General features: G+C 43.3%; 2 protein-coding genes across 2 annotated transcripts in view; one reads left to right on the forward strand and one right to left on the reverse strand.

The window, feature by feature from the left end:
* Positions 1–17,832, reverse strand: part of PGLS (6-phosphogluconolactonase) — a 78,957-nt gene that overhangs the window by 52,993 nt on the left and 8,132 nt on the right. The gene's annotated exons all lie outside the window — the stretch shown is intronic.
* NXNL1 (nucleoredoxin like 1) lies at positions 194–7,858 on the forward strand. Its single transcript, XM_088455173.1, has 2 exons — positions 194–522; positions 7,388–7,858. The coding sequence occupies exons 1-2, from the start codon at positions 194–196 to the stop codon at positions 7,710–7,712; spliced, it is 654 nt and encodes a 217-aa protein (XP_088311299.1). The 3' UTR covers positions 7,713–7,858.

Here is a 17,832-nt window from a genome sequence, read left to right on the forward strand (position 1 = left end):
TACATCCCTTTTACACTAATTGTTAGGGGTTTATATTGGATGGTTGCAATGCATCAATTGGCAGAAAGTTTTAGGTTTTGTTGGTATCACCTCATTAGAAAGGTGTTTTCTCATTACAGACCTTCCTTAAACTGGAAAATAATTTCACAAGTTTGCATTTCAATCAAGGGATCATCCCCCTGGTCAAGATAAAATGGCTGAACTGTTTCTTGGCAAAGTGTTGGTAAAAAACAACCGCAATCAGGATGAGCTGGACACAGATAAGGAGGTGTGGGAACGTTTGGAAAACCGTGTTGTCCTCCTGTACTTTGCTGACTCGGGGAGTTCACGATGCCAGGAATTTGCACCACTCTTAAAAGACTTCTTTACCAAACTAACTGATGAGTTCTATGTGAACCGATCTTCCCAACTTGTCCTGATCTATGTGTCCCGAGACCGCAGTGAGGAGGAATATGACAGCTTTATAAAGGACATGCCAAAACGGTGGTTACTGGTACCCTTTGAGGATGAAGAGTTCAGAAGGTAATCAGAGGTCATAGCTTTACTACTGTGTTCAGATAATTGTGTTGTAAACTAAGGGAAAATCAAACCTGAAGTGAACTTTTCAACAAAAAAAAATAGAACATTTTTGGAAAACAGTCCATAGCAACCAGTCATTTTTAGAAAATGAAAAGCTGATGTCTGAAGCTTCAGCATAATTGTCCACACTCAAGGAGATTTCAAGGAGATTCCCAAATATGGTGGAGACTTTCCCAGCTCCTGTAAGAGTAGGCAACCCACCCTCATCCTGCCACTTCTCACCTGAACTGCGACGTGATGATATAATTTGCTATGAATCTCGTCATGGTGGCCTCACCACTGGCGAAGTAATACCATAAATCGTGGCAAACTTTGTTGGATTTGGGCAGCAATGATGCGATTTGTAGCATCTCAGCCAGCCTGGATCTACCTCTCCCTGGCCCTCCCAGAACGTAAGAACTATGTGTTATGCGCAGTGCCACAATTTTCTGTACATCAGTTTTAATAAATATCTACATTTCCGATGCTGCTCAGTTTAGAACTGAAGCACCAAAAATACACACTACATAATAATGAATGTAAAAGTTTTAGTGCCACATTATTTTGAAATCACAAATACCTTCTTGAGCAAGCAACTAAAGGAGAACTAAATTAATCAAATATGTATGTGCAAATGATTGTAGAAACTGATGTACTGTGGCTATAAAATGTTGACATTTTATTTTCTGACACAATGGAACAAAATAGTTAGTTGAGTTATTCAATCATTCTTACCACTGACCAATGTACAACATAAAAAACGACCAACAATAATTGTTATAATTCACCCAGTTTGGGTAAATAACACCTAAATAAACCCTGGAGCAATCAGATGTATCAGGTCGCATAATTAGTTGACTGGAGTTCGCCTTTGTATAGTTAACATGTTTACATTGATTTAAAAATAATTATATTTCTTTGCTAAAAGTCCCACTATTACTGCATTTTCAAACACTAGCTTCATCAAGAAGATCACAGGAATTTCAAAGTAAATCCAATAAATAATTATTAAAATGCACCAATCAGGTTAGGTTTGAAATGCATAACTGCCCAACGCCTTTTATTTTGTTTTCTTTTATTCTTCATACAACTGCGCCACAAGATATATTGGTTGGACCCAGCTGCGATTTCGGACTCAGTGGTGCAATTTTCTTTTCTACAGGTGTGTAAGTCACACTGCGCATGCGTCCATAGCATGCACACACAGGGCCGTATTTGATTAGAAGCAAAAAGTCGGAATCCGTGGAAAATTATCGCCGATTGTGACTTTTTTGCCAGGCGGAAACTTATCTCCGTATACAATTGCAAACACTTTTTGCGTACGCGAAAAAGCAATGCAATGTAATAGGCGAAAAAGATTCGCCTCTGAATAGGTGGAGAAAAAAGTGCAAAATCGCTATTTTGGGGTGCAAAGGTGGGGAAACCACTCAGCACCCTTGGGACAGTCCCCCAAAGAATAACTGCATCAAAAACCCCTAAAAAGAAAAAGTGAGGAATACCCCAAAAAAAACACTTTGAAAATGGGGGCGAAAAAGTGCAAAGTGGGGGAACAAACTTAAAAAGTAGCGAAATAGACTTTATGGGGGTCTGCAAGTATGGGTGAGGTGTTTTTTTGATTGCAGGTGCTTGCTACAGGTGCGTTTTTTACGTTTTTTTAAACTTTACTGTAGCAACTTTAAACCATGCTTGCACCCATATTCAAGTACCCTAAATCTGACAGGACTACTTATTTTTACAAAAAGAACCTGCTTAATGCTATTCTTCACCACTTGTGCAAAGACGCTAGTTAGAAGAAATTGACACACCTTAAATACCCCAAATAGCTTTATTAGGGCTAATTGGGGGCATGTACATTGATCCCCAATGTTAGTGCATCTTTTAGGGGGTGTCAGGCTGATTTGCCCAATTCTGTCAGCACTTTTCGTCTGTTTTGCATTCGCCGGGTTGCGTCTTCGCGTCTCTTGGAAATGAATAGGGCGAATCGCGGGTATGTGCACGATAAGCTTCTGCAGCTAAAATATGTGATGTAGTCGATAAGTACGGCAGGCAAAACTTTAACGCGTTCCAAATCTAATTGAATACGGCCCACAGTCGGAGTTGAGCCGCACGGGGCATTGTCTCTGAAATGTTTTGGAACTGTTTTGGGCATTCCGGGTGGTGATAAGGAGGTGGCTCAGTATACACACAGAAATGGGCTGTCGTATAGGCGTGTTCTGAGAGTGTCGCTGAAAGTGGTTGCATACGGAGATGCACATATCACAAACAAAATTGATGAGTGAAACAGTTAAATAGGCTATGTGCAAACAGGCATCTCCGTCAAGGACAACAGCTAACTATCCTAGAGTGGCATGTAACTACTATCTGACAGCTGTAACTCTCTCTCATATAGCTGACCACCTATACATAAAAACACAATTTAAAAGAAGAAAAGAACCTGCAGGTCCATCTAATCTGACCTTTTTTGTGTTTGTTTGTTTTTGTGTGCGGGATCATATGATTTACTCTTCAATAACGGGAATGATTAATTAATATAGCCTTATATCCTATATATCTTTATAAATATAGCACACTTCACCTTTGTAATTGTAAAAACTGATTTACTGCCCCTGATACAGAATGAAGGGTTTACCATGGATTTGTATACAATCCAACATTTAAGACATTATTTAAATATATATATATATATATATATATATATATATACATACTGTCCACCATAAATCCTTCTATTGTGTATAAATCCTTACTAATGTGATCTAGATTCAATCACAGGATTAGTGATTTTAGGATATGATTAATGCTGTATCATTAAGATTATATAAGCTTCATATCACTGGATATTACTGGATAATTATCATTCATGTGTGGTTAAATCCTTGTTAATAGCCTGTCTGTTATATGAATGGGGAGGGCTGTTGATTACTTTAAACAAACTCTTCACAAAGAATTAACAATGAAACCTGACATCCAGTGATAGTTAAATAACTATTGCAAAGTGGAAGTATCTCATGAACCAGAAAATCTTTAGCTGCATTACCTAAGTTGGCCACACATGGGCAGACTCTGTCATTTGTCCTGAGCAGTGAAAGATTGGATCTGTTTCCAGTTTTACCAAGTCCAGCAATGACTCAAAGGGTCATATCAGGGGCATATGTTCATACTAGGAGCTCGGAGGCCAGATAGTTGTTTTTGCCCCCCATCTACTCACATCCACTACCAGTCCCATCAACACTCACACTCTCCCCCTACATCACATTTGCTACCAATACCAAAGTAGCACCCAGTCACACAATTTCACACTGCATTCACTTCCAAAATCCCAGCAGCACACAGACATGCCCCCTCAACATTCACTTCCAACAACACAGGAGCACCCAGACACATACAGATGTGTCCACATTCACCTTTCCTAAAATCGAGCCGTGTCACCATGCCTTTGAATCTCTGTATTATCCACACCTTGTGATTTTTCTTAAAATTTGCTACTTTAATCTGATACTTTATATGAATACTTTTGCAGGAAAAAAAAAATTGGGATCTATCTAATTGCTACTCATCGTGGTGCATCTTAGCCATGACGGCATCTTGTGCCAAATGAAGAAAAAAAGGAAAGGTGTATGAGGACACATCTGTACTCTCCATCCACTGCATTAACTCTTAACTCCTCAGCAGCACTCAGACGCACACAACCTTCCCACACCTGCAGTCACTACTAACAACCTCGCAGCACCCAGACACACTCTCTCCACTCCCACATTCACTACTAACGCCCTAGCAGCACCCAGACACACACCTCATCCCCTGCACTCACTGACAACATTCCAGAAGCATGCAGAAACACACTCTCCCACCCTGCATTCACTACTAACACCCTAGAAGCACCCAAAAACACACTCTCCTTCACTGCAAACATCCTAGCAGCACTCAGACACACATTTTTCACCCTGCATTCACTGCCAACAACCGAGGAGCACTCACACATCTCATCACTGCATTCACTGCCAACACCCCAGCAGCACCTAGACACACAACCTCCCCCCTGCATTCACTACTTGATCCCTAGCAGCACCCAAACACACAGTGTTTCTCCCCCTGCATTCACTGCCAACACCCCAGCAGCACCTAGACACACAACCTCCCCCCTGCATTCACTTACTACACCCTAGCAGCACCCAAACACACAGTGTTTCTCCCCCTGCATTCACTGCCAACACCCCAGCAGCAGTGCTCAGACACACACACTCCTCCCTCAATTAACTACCAACACCCCAGCTCAAACACTACCTGTTGCTGATCAGGGTCTTCCGTTCTTTCACTACAACCACAGAGACAGAAGGTCCCAGATGTGTGAGGGGGAAGAACCAACAAAGAAGGAAGGGTCATGCATTCCCGCCTCTGCCCTAACCATTTTATGTTCATTGGCACAGTTTCCTTACTGGAGATCCGTCCCTAGAGACCGCACTCCAGGGTGGGGGCCCTGGGAGAGGAAGGATTGTAGAACATGGCCCCTGTGCTCCCTGATTACTCCTGCTCTGGGGCACATAAAGCAGAAAATGGAGCAATGGAGGAGGTCAGTGTACCCCCTTCAGGAGTGTTGCCCGGAGGTAACAGCCTTCCATTGTCTCCTGTATTTACACCCCTAGGTCACAGGATAAATTATGGATGACTGTATCTGATGACGTCATATATTGAATTAAATTTTTTCTGGTCACTGTGATAGATATGGGCAATATACAAAATTAGACCAATGTGCCAATGTTGCGCTATCTCTGTGTGTATCATCAACATTAGTAGTGACGTTCGTCAGATTCAAGCAGGCAGGTCAATAGGAACTTCAATTTTACACAGCATGAAGATCAACCACTAGCTCAATCTTGAAATTGTGCCTGTTTTGCAAATAATAAGTGTACCAATATTTACGCTGTCTCCTTTGCTATTCTGTGGTTGAGCCAATATTAATGACAATACAGTCTATCAATAGGAACTAGTACCATCGCTGTACATGAAAAAGTTGATTTAGTCCACAAAATGGCTGCCTTCAGAATATAGAGCTATCAAGCCACATAAATCAGGACCAAATCTATACACCTGGGGTGGGACAGGAGAAGAGTCTCCCCACACGTTACATATCCATCCATAGACATTTAGAGGAATTTATAAATTAAATTGTAAAATAATTATTTCCTAATGTTGGCTTCCCTGAGAGCACCATACCGACACTGCAGGGACCACAGGTAGTTCTCATTTCCCCTTCTACTTGCACCAAGTCTAAAATCTTTCTGGGCTAATCCATAAGGGGGGTCGAGCAGCTTAATTACAGGATAGCTGCAAGATTTACCAATAAAGTAAGTGCTATTTATGACTGAAAATGGAGCTTGTCCTTTGCAATGTCTGACCTGATGTGCAACAAGCTTCCCTTCCCTTTTAGATCCCAATTCAAGGTTCTCACACTTGCTTACAAAGCCCTCACCCATTCCTCTCGCATTTACATCTCTGACCTCATCTCCCTCCACTCTCCTGTCCGCCCCCTTCGCTCAACTAATGAACGCCGCCTCTCCTGCCAACTGAGTACTTCTCCCACTCTCACCTCCAAGATTTTGCCCGTGCTGCTCCCAACCGTTGGAGCTCTCTCCCACTCCCTATCAGACTCTCCTCCACTTTACAATCCTTCAAATGGGCTCTCAAGACCAACTACTTCATCAAGGTCTTCCAGCTCACATCCTAACTTGCTGCTACATGGTCCTTCCTCCGTGCCTACTCCATCTATTTCACCCGTTTGTCTGCCCCTCCCATTTAGAATGTAAGCTCTTACGAGCAGGGCCCTCTACCCTCTTGTGCTTCTCCTTACTTTACTTTCACCTACTTCTTACCCCCCACCTTCTTACCCCCCACCAGGGCACCTAACACTTGGTTTCTTACGCTCTGTTCCATATCTAGGTGTTATGGTCACTAATGTACCAATGTATATTATCCATGTCCTTGTCCTATTTTGTACTGTACTGTACTGTAAGTCACTTGTCAAATTATTAGTTTATGTACTTTGTACGGTGCTGCAGAGCACTTGTGGCACCATATAAATAAAGGATAATAATAATAATAATAATAATAATAATAATAATAATAATAATAATAATAACCACATAATGCTATTTGGGGGACTAATATAAAAACTGGCAGTACAAATTTTCAAATTAGAGAACATTTGCACAATTATTCCTGCTGATCTATTTTATTCAAATCCTCTAGCGGAGTTGAATGTAAATCGCAAATATATGTTCCCACATAGCACGCACGGAAATAAATGCGTACATTCACTGTATGCACAGTTATATGCATCTCGATGTGCGCCTGCCTCCTGTCCATATGCTTGATTGCTTCTCAGCACTATTAGGACTATGCACTTGCAGTAGCCTATAATTTGTGCATCTAATACACCTAGAAACAGGCATGCCTACGCTTATATCCAACTCTGCAAAGCTTACAGATATGTTGTCATGATCTCACCGGACAGTACCTATATGAGAATTACCCATTACAGCCCAGTTACAATTCCTCAGTTGGAAGTGGAGATACAATTGAATTGTTTATGACTTTACATAACCCTTAATTGCATATGCTCTGTCCTGGAGCATGCATACATGTAAGATGATAGGCTCAGCCCCCACATGTTAAGTCTAGTAGATTATGTATTAAATAGAATTTGTTCAAAAGACAACTAGGAATAACAGTGATTATTCCAAATTAGAAGTCATGATTTACAGTAAGAGAATGTTCTGTAGAATTTATTTAACTAAATAATTATTTTTATTGTTATGTTTTCTTCTTTTAGAGACCTTGAAGTTCAGTTCTCAGTAACAGAAGTACCAGTCCTTGTAGTCCTCAAACCTTCCGGACAGGTGATCTCACCTAATGCAGTGGATGAAGTGGCACGCCTGGGGCCACCATGCTTCCAGCACTGGCAGGAAGTCTCAGAGATCATTGACAGGAGCTTCTTGCCAGCAGAATTCAGTGACACAACAGCCTCAAGGAGCATCAGTGACCCAATCCGTAGAATAAAATACAAAGTGGAGGACACCAAAAAGAAGAAGGAGAGGGCAGAAAGGGATGATGAAGAAGATGGTGGTGGTAGAGGAGGAGGGACAGGCTTTTTCTGAACAAAGCCTTCTTTAGAGTTAAACCCTGAAGAGTCAGTTATTTAATAGTTGGAATCTTTCACCTAAGAAACAGAACTTTCAAAGTACAATATAGTTCAAATTATGAATAATTGGAGTATGATAAATAACTGTACAAAGAAGTTGAATAGAAGCCATAATTTCTTCTACCCATTGGATGGTGTGCCATTGCAGCTGCCTGAGCTGTTTCCAGTTTGAGTGTTTACTGTTTTGTCTATTGGGACTCACACAAGGCAGTAGAATTCCTGCTACAGAGAGCTGCTACTTTACATCCCTATGCCTCCCCCTCCCCTTTCATTATTTTAATTATCTTATTTCTCTTATATTTTATTCTTCTCTTGTCCCTGTCATCTGCTTCCACTTTAGGAGATGTAACCAATGCTATATAGGTGTTAGGCTTTAATTTTAGGGATCCTTGAAGAAGGGGGTTCATCCCCTTGCTTCGGGATCAGGGTCGGTTAAGGATTAGAAGGTGCACCTTCTAATCCTTAAGGGTGGGTTGTGTTGGGTGGGTTGTGTGGGTGGGTTGTGTTGCAAAATATACTACCACTGTAACTGTTTTCATGTCTATGAATGTATTATACTTTTTTTAATGTATTTTGTCTATAATTCTTATGTATTTAACTTTCTGTGCTATTTTTCTCTACTGTGCGTAGGACCGGTTACTGGTCGCCATTCAGGACCCCTGTCTTCTCTTCTGTGTTTAAGCTACCATTTATGAACTGTCATGACTGTAAGTGGACCTGCCCTGCAAGGGCTTCTTATACACATCCAGAATGTTAGGGCCCTGCACATAAAAATAAAGCATTCTTTGGTATTGTCCCAGGTTAGAAAGTATAATGCAGATATTGCCTGTTTAATAGAAATGCACCTTTGCAGAAGTAGGATAAGGGCACGCAAGACACCTCAGGAGAACTTGACATATCATGCGTTTCACATCCCTATTTCGCAATGTGTCTCCATAGCAGTTAAACAACAGCTTAATTGCATCCTAGGACTGGTGCAGTTTGACCCCTATAATTGGTTTGCATATGCTCCCAGCAATGATATTCTTTAAAAAAAGAAGCTACATCCTTTGTTACCCTGTCAACAAATACACCTGTATTGTGAATGGATGACATTAACAACACCATGGGCCTGTCATTGTAAGGTGCAAAGAATCTATGGCACAGCTCTTTCCCAGACCAATACCCTTTTCCAAACCTCGTGGATGAGATGGGCCTCGTTGATACATGGAGATTGAGATATCCTTATAACAGGCAATTTTCTTGTCAGTTCACCACAAATAGACTTAACTCTTATTTCCCATAGGCTTGCCTCTCCCAGAGGTATCTGGAATCATTCATTGGTATTTTTTGCAGTGGATCTATGGAAATTGAACTTCTTGCTTGGTGTAATGGATACAGGCTTTGAGCTATTCTCTTTGTGAGAGGGCTATTTAAGTAATAGCACAACTAAGGTAAATTGTGCAAAGCTTTTGAGGTCTTTCTTAGGAGATACTTTATAAATAGAATAGAGGAAATGAAAATCTTAACTAGGAAGAAGGAATCAGCACTTGAGACAAAATGTCTGGTCCTAGAATGTTTTTCTCAACACATATACAAAAGATAGGGGGAAGGGGGTTACCCATACGTGGGTGGGAGTTACATGGTATGCTTTTCCAGGGAAATTCCGGTCCATGGGTTTGTGCCAGCCATACTTGTCTCCTTCAATGTAAAACACTTTACAGGGCAACAGATAGCCAATAAATATTTCCAGTACGTTAAGGCTACTGTACATTCAATTAATGCCAAGTAGGTAGATATTTAAATGAATTTTGACTTACCCATGACCTTTTAGATGCTCCCTTCAGGGTCATTTGGGATAAATCCAATAGATCCCCATTTTTTTGCTCAATTCCTAGTTATTCATCATCTAGTCACTCCTTGCAGTGGACCACAAGATTTATATAATACGGTGTGGGTGTCCAATTTTGCTGTTGAACATATTACACTAACTATAGATCTGATAACAGAATTTGAATGAAATCTCTCCTGTGAATTAAACATCCTTTTACCATAAGAAGTAGGAATAGTTTGGTCAAAATAATTATCCAACCTATGAAGTCCAGGTTCTTACAACATTCCCCAGTATATATCACAAACTGAATATTTTAACATATTAATAAACTTATCTCCTCTTTTGTATGGGAAGAAAAGAGACAAAATTAAGATTACCAAATTGTGCCATTCCATGGCTTCAGGAGGGTTAGGCCCCCTGAACCTCAAAAAATGTTATCTTGCTGCCCATTTGTGTCTGGCTGAATGACTCTACAGAGGATTTCCTGGGTGAACAGAGGGTCTGATTCAGAGCCGGACGCTCTGATAGAGCTCTCGCTCTGAATCAGGGCCGGGCTTTTTTTTTTTTTGAACGACCTCCTGGCCGCTCGCAAAGTTGTGGGTGACCACCCACAGCTATAGCGAGCGGCCAGGAAGATGGTCGCGATGGTCAAGACCATCGCGACCATTGGGCTTGCGACGAGACCCTTGTGGTTGTCACTTGTGATGTCAGTGGGACCGGCCCCAGACGGTAGGCGTTCCCATGGGAACAACTCCGTCTGGCTAGCCACACCCCCGGCCCACCCACCAAAGGGGGCGTGCTGTCACTCAACATCGACAGCATGCCCCCTTTGGTACGAGACCCGAAGCAAAGGTTTGCCCGTCGCTAGCCGGGTCTCGCGCATGCGCACTGGGCCACCATAGACCCGCTTGTGAGCGCACAGCGCTCGCGAGCGGGTCTGAATCAGGCCCAGAGAGAATAGACCATCTACAGAAGCTGCTTATGGGAAAAACACCTTATTACTGCCCAGGCGATTGAGATACTGAATTTCACTCATAAACTCTTTGTCAGTTCTGGCAGCAAACTTCTCTCATTTGCTCAATTTGGAGAATGTCACTGTTTGGCAAAACTGTAGAATTTTCTGGTTTGTTCAAGTATACCAAGACTTAAATGTGTTGAACAACTAAGGTATGAATAATTAATTCCCAATACTGGCTTCTATCATTAGTAGCAGCTGCGTCATTCCCTGGATGCAGAGTTTTGAGAAATGTATATTAAATGGATATTATTTAGGGTCCCATTAAAACTGCAACTTTGAACGTGGATAATCATCAAGATAGCTTCCAGGTTGTATACCGTTCTCTCAAGGGGGTTTGACTCCCTTTAATGTAAAATGGGAAACTGATAATGGTTAAGTTTCAGACCAAAACTAGAACTTTAAAGTGCAAGAGACGTTACTTCCTGTTTACCATACGTCTATCTTTTTTTTTTTTTTAAATGGACATTAGTACCTGTCCCAATTGTACAAAGTGTGGGACTACATCAAGTACATTTTGATATATGCATTGGGACTATGCATGGGTTTTGGGTCAAGGAGTGGAATTGCGTCCAAGCTACAGTTTTTGCTGCTCCGCCCCCCTTCTCTGCCATGGGGTGTTCCATTTTGGTATCTCTTGGAAGACCCCCAATAATACCATTTCTAAATATATCTTTGTTTTATCAACCCTAGCAATAATATAAATGACTGTGGAAGCCACTGAACTGTACAACTTTAAACTTTGTGCCACTAAAGGTATATGTATAGAAGTAGGAATGCAATCCATAATGACCATGCAATCTGGTACTGCTGGCAGAGCTCAAGGTATGGAATTAGCTGCTTGGAGGAGAAACTATGTACAGTAGATTAACGGCTATGGGGATGCCCAGCCCTGTGCACTAGTATCAATATGTAATAGTTTATTATATTACTTTTTCATGTCATATATGCTTTTTATATGTATATGCCTCTATCCATGATTTGTCATCCAACCTATGGATGGTTCAATTAAATGTTTTACTTTTGAAAAGTGCATCGTATAGCAGTACATTTGGTTTGTTTGTCTTAAGCTTTTGTATTAGTTAACAGTAATGCATGGCAGGCTTTTTGTTTGTTTGTTTTTTTTGTTTCATTTGTTAACTGTTAAAATGCAAATAAAAATATCAGATTTTTTTAGATGGGGTATTTTTTAATTTTTTTGAATTCATTGAAATTATTTGTCAGTATTATAAATGTTAGGTGCAATAATAGTGTACCAGAAAGGATTGCTAAAGGCAGGGGTGTATCTAGGGATCCGAGCGCCCCCTGGCAAGGTAATGGACTGGTGCCCCCCCTCCCCCCATAATTTCATAAAGTGCCCCCAGTAGTAGTCCCCCCTATGCAGTGCCCCCAGTAGTAGTCCCCTCTATGCAGTGCCCCCAGTAGTAGTCCCCTCTATGCACTCCCCCCACTAGTAGTCCCCTCTATGCAGTGCTCCCACTAGTAGTCCCCTCTATGCAGTGCCCCCAGTAGTAGTCCCATCTGTGCAGTGCCCCCAGTAGTAGTCCCCTCTGTGCAGTGCCCCCAGTAGTAGTCCACCCTATGCATTGCACCCAGTAGTAATCCCCCCTATGCAGTGCCCCCAGTAGTATTCCCCCCTATGCTTTGCCCCCAGTAGTAGTCCCCTCTGTGCAGTGCCCCCAGTAGTAATCCACCCTATGCTTTGCCCCCGGTAGTAGTCCCCCTATACATTGCCCCCAGTAGTAGTAGTCCCTATAAAGTGCCCCCAGTAGCGGCCATCCCCCCATACAGTGCCCCCTAGTAGCCTCACTCCTCCCCCTGTGCTGTACCAGAAAAAAAAACACACACACACAGAAATAAAAAAAAAGCAACTTACCTGATCCCCGCCTCTGCCGACATCCACCACTGTCCACTCCTCCGGGCCCGCTCTCGCTCTGCACTATGGGATGGGAGAGACGTCATAACATCTCTCCCATCACCTGCTGCGGGGGGAGCCGGAAGGCAGAGCTCATGAGTGCATGTTTTGTAGAAGCAAAAAAAAAAAGGAAACAAAATCTATTTTTTAAACCAGCAGTAGGTGGGGTAATTCTAACTTTTGAATTGAAAAAACAAACAAACAAAAAAATTGTAATTGAAATGATTGTAGTCTTAGTTGCATTTATACAATGTGCCAAAAATCATATGGTTTAAATTATAATATTTTATTACATATTTTATTAAATTGTTATGTACATGATACATAATGTACATAACAATTTATCTCATTGCTATTTATGGGTAGATTAACTAAACCTTATTGTTTTTAGAAGCTTTAGTATATCTGGGGTCATAGAGTTTTTTTTGTCAAATAGAAAAGCAAATTTAATAAGATATCATATGAAGATACGGGGTTCGCAGATCACTCTGGCACGGTCAATGGTGGTTTATTGAACAGAATGAGTGATAAACAGCACGGCACACTTAAAAAATACAATTCAACAGTTCCCCACGATAGTTCTTACAATGATTCCCCGGCAGAATATCAGCTCAGTCACTCATATTCCAATACAAGCACCTTCTGATACCCTCAGAATAGCCTCAGGCTGTAGGAGGTGTGTTTTTCTTTCGTCTGTGTTTAGGATCTCAAAGCATTTGAGTACAATACACCTTTCCTAATTAAGGTGATTAAATCAGGCACAGTGAGTCACCCTGTCTGGCTAGATGTGGAACAGAAGGGGAACCCTACACGGAGCTAGATCACCTGTTGTAAACACAGATATCTTTTGTTGAACAATAGACTGGTCTACACGACTGGTTTCAACAGATATAAAATATACTACACTGATCGATATATCACCCGTTCGTTTGAATGGGCGATATATCTATAGTGCATCGCCGGGTGTGTACAGCGGATATGTCTGTGAACAATCTTGTTCACAGATATATTCCATCTGCTGTGCAGCACAGCAGATGGCCGATATATCTGAAAGATCGCCCGTACACTTGCTGCAGAGACCCGGCGGTGATTGACAGCTCAACTGAGTGCGGGCAAATTTAAATGCATGCCCAGTTGAGCTGTCAAGCCTGCACATCGGGAAAATGATTAGTAAGTGTGTATGCACTTACCAATCGTCAACCTAGTCTGAACCCAGCTATAGACTTATTCCCTCTGCATAAGTAAACAATAGGAAGCTCTACTGGTAATATGAATATCCCACCTCCAGTGTAACAGATAACATAACACTATATTACCAATATTGCGGCTGACATTCAAACACAGTATGTGGGTGAGCAGAGACCTGCTATGGGGAATGAACAAGCACGCATATTGAATGTAGATAGCCATTGAGGGCAGGCAGTCTAGGAGAACATAGAAAGTACATATTCAATAGGTTTTGTAAAATGTCAACACATAACCATAAATGTAAATACAACATAATATCATACTGTAACTACAGGCCCTGCATAATCACCAGGGTATGAAGTAATTACAGAACATGTGGCTTAATAGTACAGTCCATGTAGGGTTTGGAATAAGGTGTTGTTTAGTCCTCATACACATTTCCGGTTTCATTACAAATGGTATTATTTATCAAAGTATCACTAGCTTGCAGGTAACATGTTAAAACACCTTGTGTAAAAGAAAATAGCATACAGCTGGCCATACACTAGACCAACTTTCATCCCGTAATCTAGCCTTCTTGTCACCAATATGATTGTGTAACACAAATATATATTCATATTTGGAGAGATTTCCATCTTGTGTGCTCTCCCTTTGTAAAAAAGGTTAACGGTATAGGACCAGTCAACAAACCATTAGTTTCCATTTTAAATGATGTTGCTATTTTAGAATACCTCCCAACTATCCCATCTAGGGCTGGACAATGACTAACTATTTGAAGGGATGTTTGACTACAGCGCCCAGAGGCAGGATACCACCCCCCAGGGCTGCCATCACAAATTGTGGGGCCTGGTACTGACAAAATAGGATGGGGGTGGAGCTACACTAGGGGTCGGGACATCAATTGGTGCATTTAAAAATTCTCAAACTTTGGCCTGTGGTTGTTTTTATAGCATGCCAATCTATCATATAATATATGAAACTATACGAGAGAAAACCAGAATCTATATATATGGAAATCAACGTCGATTCTAATATATAATACACAGAGAAAGCCGGATCCACAAAAAGCCAGAAGGTTGGGTAAGTGCAGAAGTGTAAATCACAGGGCAGGGAAGGCTGGCTGGACATGGGGGAGGGGACAGGGAAATCTGATTGGACTAGGGGTGGAGGCATAGGGCAGGGAAAGCTGGCTGGACTGGGGGGGGGGGGGGCGGAAAGCTGTCTGGACTAGAGGAGGAGGCACAGGGCAGAGAAGGCTGGCTGGACTGGGGGACAGGGAAGGCTGGCCGAACTAGGAGGGGAACATGGAAGACTGATTGGACTAGGAGGGGGACAGGAAAGGCTGGCTGAACTAGGGGGGAGGCACAGGGCAGAGAAGGCTGGCTACAATAGGGGGAGCTGCGCAGGGAAGGCTGGCTGACTGGGGGGGCAGGGAAGGCTGGCTGGACTAGGGGCGAGGCACAAGGTAGGGAAGGCAGTAACAGAGGGGAGGGCAGGGAAGGCTGATTGAACAAGGGGGGAGTCATGAGGCAGGGAATGCTGAATGGACAAGGGGGGAGGCATAGGACAGGGAAGGCCAGCTGGACAATGGGGGGCAAGGCACAAGGCAGGGAAGGCTGTAATAGAGGGGAGGGCAGGGAAGGCTAACTGGACATGGGGGGTAGGCATAGGGCAGGGAAGGCTGGCTGGAACAGGGTGGTGGACAGGGATGGCTGGCTGGAACCGGGGGGGAGCACAGGCCAAGGTCAGGGAGTACCTGGTTTAAAGGTTTGTTCAGCTGGCTGCGCTGGTGCAGCCAGCCAGGTAGAATCAGCGCTGACTCCTTTTAAAATATGGAGAGAGATGATGGCATTTCAAAAGCTGGCCGCGAGCCAATCACAGCTTGCGGACCGGCAGCCGATCAGGAGCTGCCGTTCCACAAGCTCTGGGGCCGGGACTCGAGGCCCGGTGGTCCTCCCCTGATGGCGGCCATGCTACCCCCACACACCTTCCCTGGCCAACCATCATTCCCCCTGGATAATCTGAGCAAATTTTGCTTTACAACATGGTTTGTTCAAGGATCAGATTGCTCCTTGTTTTTATTTTTTACTTTTAATAAGGCTCTTGGTATTTGGAAAGTGATGGTGCATGAATGAAATGCCTGAGTAAACAGTTAAGACTTGAGTTTTTCTTTGAAGAGAGGAGGCTTCTTGCACATATTTATTATAGGCGATTCTACTTGTACTCGTATGCTGTGTACACACTAGGCTGACCTGCCAACCTATCTGCATATACACTTACCAATATACGGCCCGATGTGGTGGGCCTGACAATGCAACTGGGTGGGCATTTAGATTTGCAAGCCCAGGTGAGCTGTCACTCACAGCCAAGTCCCTGCAGCACGTGTACGGGCTATCAACAGGCTGTCTGTACTAGGGGTGAGCGGGTTCGGATTTCTGAAATCCGAACCCCCCCGAGCCCCCCCGATCCGAGTCCGATCCGAGTCAGGCTCGACTTTTCCCGCCTGACTCGGATCTGACATCGAGGCAAAACGTCATCATCCCGCCTTCCGAGTCTCGCGGGTTTTGGATCCTATATAAGGTACCCGCGTCGGCGCCATTTTCTCACTCGGCTGTGGACAGTGAAGAGGGAGGGTGGGAGTTAGTGCTGTGTAGTGTAGTGTAGTGTAGTGCTGCTGTTGTCCACTACTTCAAAGTCCATAGGGGCTGGCTGTGTTGTGCTGTGCTGCTGTTGTTAATAGGGGCTGTGTCCACTACTTCAAAGTCCATAGGGGCTGGCTGGACTGTGTTGTGCAGTCAGTTCTCCATAGGGGCTGTGTCCACTCCAAAGTCCTGTGCAGTGTCCCAGTCCTAAAGGGGTGCTGTAGTGTTGTCCAGGGGGTGCTCTGTCCATCAGGGGTGCTCCCCCCAAGTGCTAAAAAAATAATATATTTTCTGTGTTTGTGAATTGTGTGCGCAGTAGCCGCACGTGCATCAACAAAGTAGTGCCAAGCGTGCGCCTGTGTCATAAGTAAAGGGCCGGCTGGCTTGACCGTTAAAGGGTGCTGTAACCCCCGAAAGTACACTCCAGTCCAAACCAAAAAAAAATTATTTTCTGTGTTTGTGAATTGTGTGCGCAGTAGCCGCACGTGCATCAACAAAGTAGTGCCAAGCGTGCGCCTGTGTCATAAGTAAAGGGCCGGCTGGCTTGACCGTTAAGGGTGCTGTAACCCCCGAAAGTACACTCCAGTCCAAACCAAAAAAAAAATTATTTTCTGTGTTTGTGAATTGTGTGCGCAGTAGCCGCACGTGCATCAACAAAGTAGTGCCAAGCGTGCGCCTGTGTCATAAGTAAAGGGCCGGCTGGCTTGATCGTTAAGGGTGCTGTAACCCCCGAAAGTACACTCCAGTCCAAACCAAAAAAAAAATTATTTTCTGTGTTTGTGAATTGTGTGCGCAGTAGCCGCACGTGCATCAACAAAGTAGTGCCAAACGTGCGCCTGTGTCATAAGTAAAGGGCCGGCTGGCTTGACCGTTAAGGGTGCTGTAACCCCCGAAAGTACACTCCAGTCCAAACCAAAAAAAAAATTATTTTCTGTGTTTGTGAATTGTGTGCGCAGTAGCCGCACGTGCATCAACAAAGTAGTGCCAAACGTGCGCCTGTGTCATAAGTAAAGGGCCGGCTGGCTTGACCGTTAAGGGTGCTGTAACCCCCGAAAGTACACTCCAGTCCAAACCCAAAAAAAAATTATTTTCTGTGTTTGTGAATTGTGTGCGCAGTAGCCGCACGTGCATCAACAAAGTAGTGCCAAGCGTGCGCCTGTGTCATAAGTAAAGGGCCGGCTGGCTTGACCGTTAAGGGTGCTGTAACCCCCGAAAGTACACTCCAGTCCAAACCAAAAAAAAAATTATTTTCTGTGTTTGTGAATTGTGTGCGCAGTAGCCGCACGTGCATCAACAAAGTAGTGCCAAGCGTGCGCCTGTGTCATAAGTAAAGGGCCGGCTGGCTTGACCGTTAAGGGTGCTGTAACCCCCGAAAGTACACTCCAGTCCAAACCTAAAAAAAAATTATTTCTGTGTTTGTGAATTGTGTGCGCAGTAGCCGCACGTGCATCAACAAAGTAGTGCCAAGCGTGCGCCTGTGTCATAAGTAAAGGGCCAGCTGGC

The sequence above is a fragment of the Taudactylus pleione genome, unplaced genomic scaffold (genome assembly GCF_031769625.1).
Source record: "Taudactylus pleione unplaced genomic scaffold, aTauple2 ptg000644l, whole genome shotgun sequence".
Taxonomy (NCBI): domain Eukaryota; kingdom Metazoa; phylum Chordata; class Amphibia; order Anura; family Myobatrachidae; genus Taudactylus; species Taudactylus pleione.

Bases quoted from the DNA above. Each gene is read 5' to 3' on its own strand.
- NXNL1 (XM_088455173.1), top strand. From the start codon at position 194: ATGGCTGAACTGTTTCTTGGCAAAGTGTTGGTAAAAAACAACCGCAAT. The intron at 523-7,387 runs GTAATCAGAGGT...TTCTTCTTTTAG, and splicing joins GAGGATGAAGAGTTCAGAAG to AGACCTTGAAGTTCAGTTCT.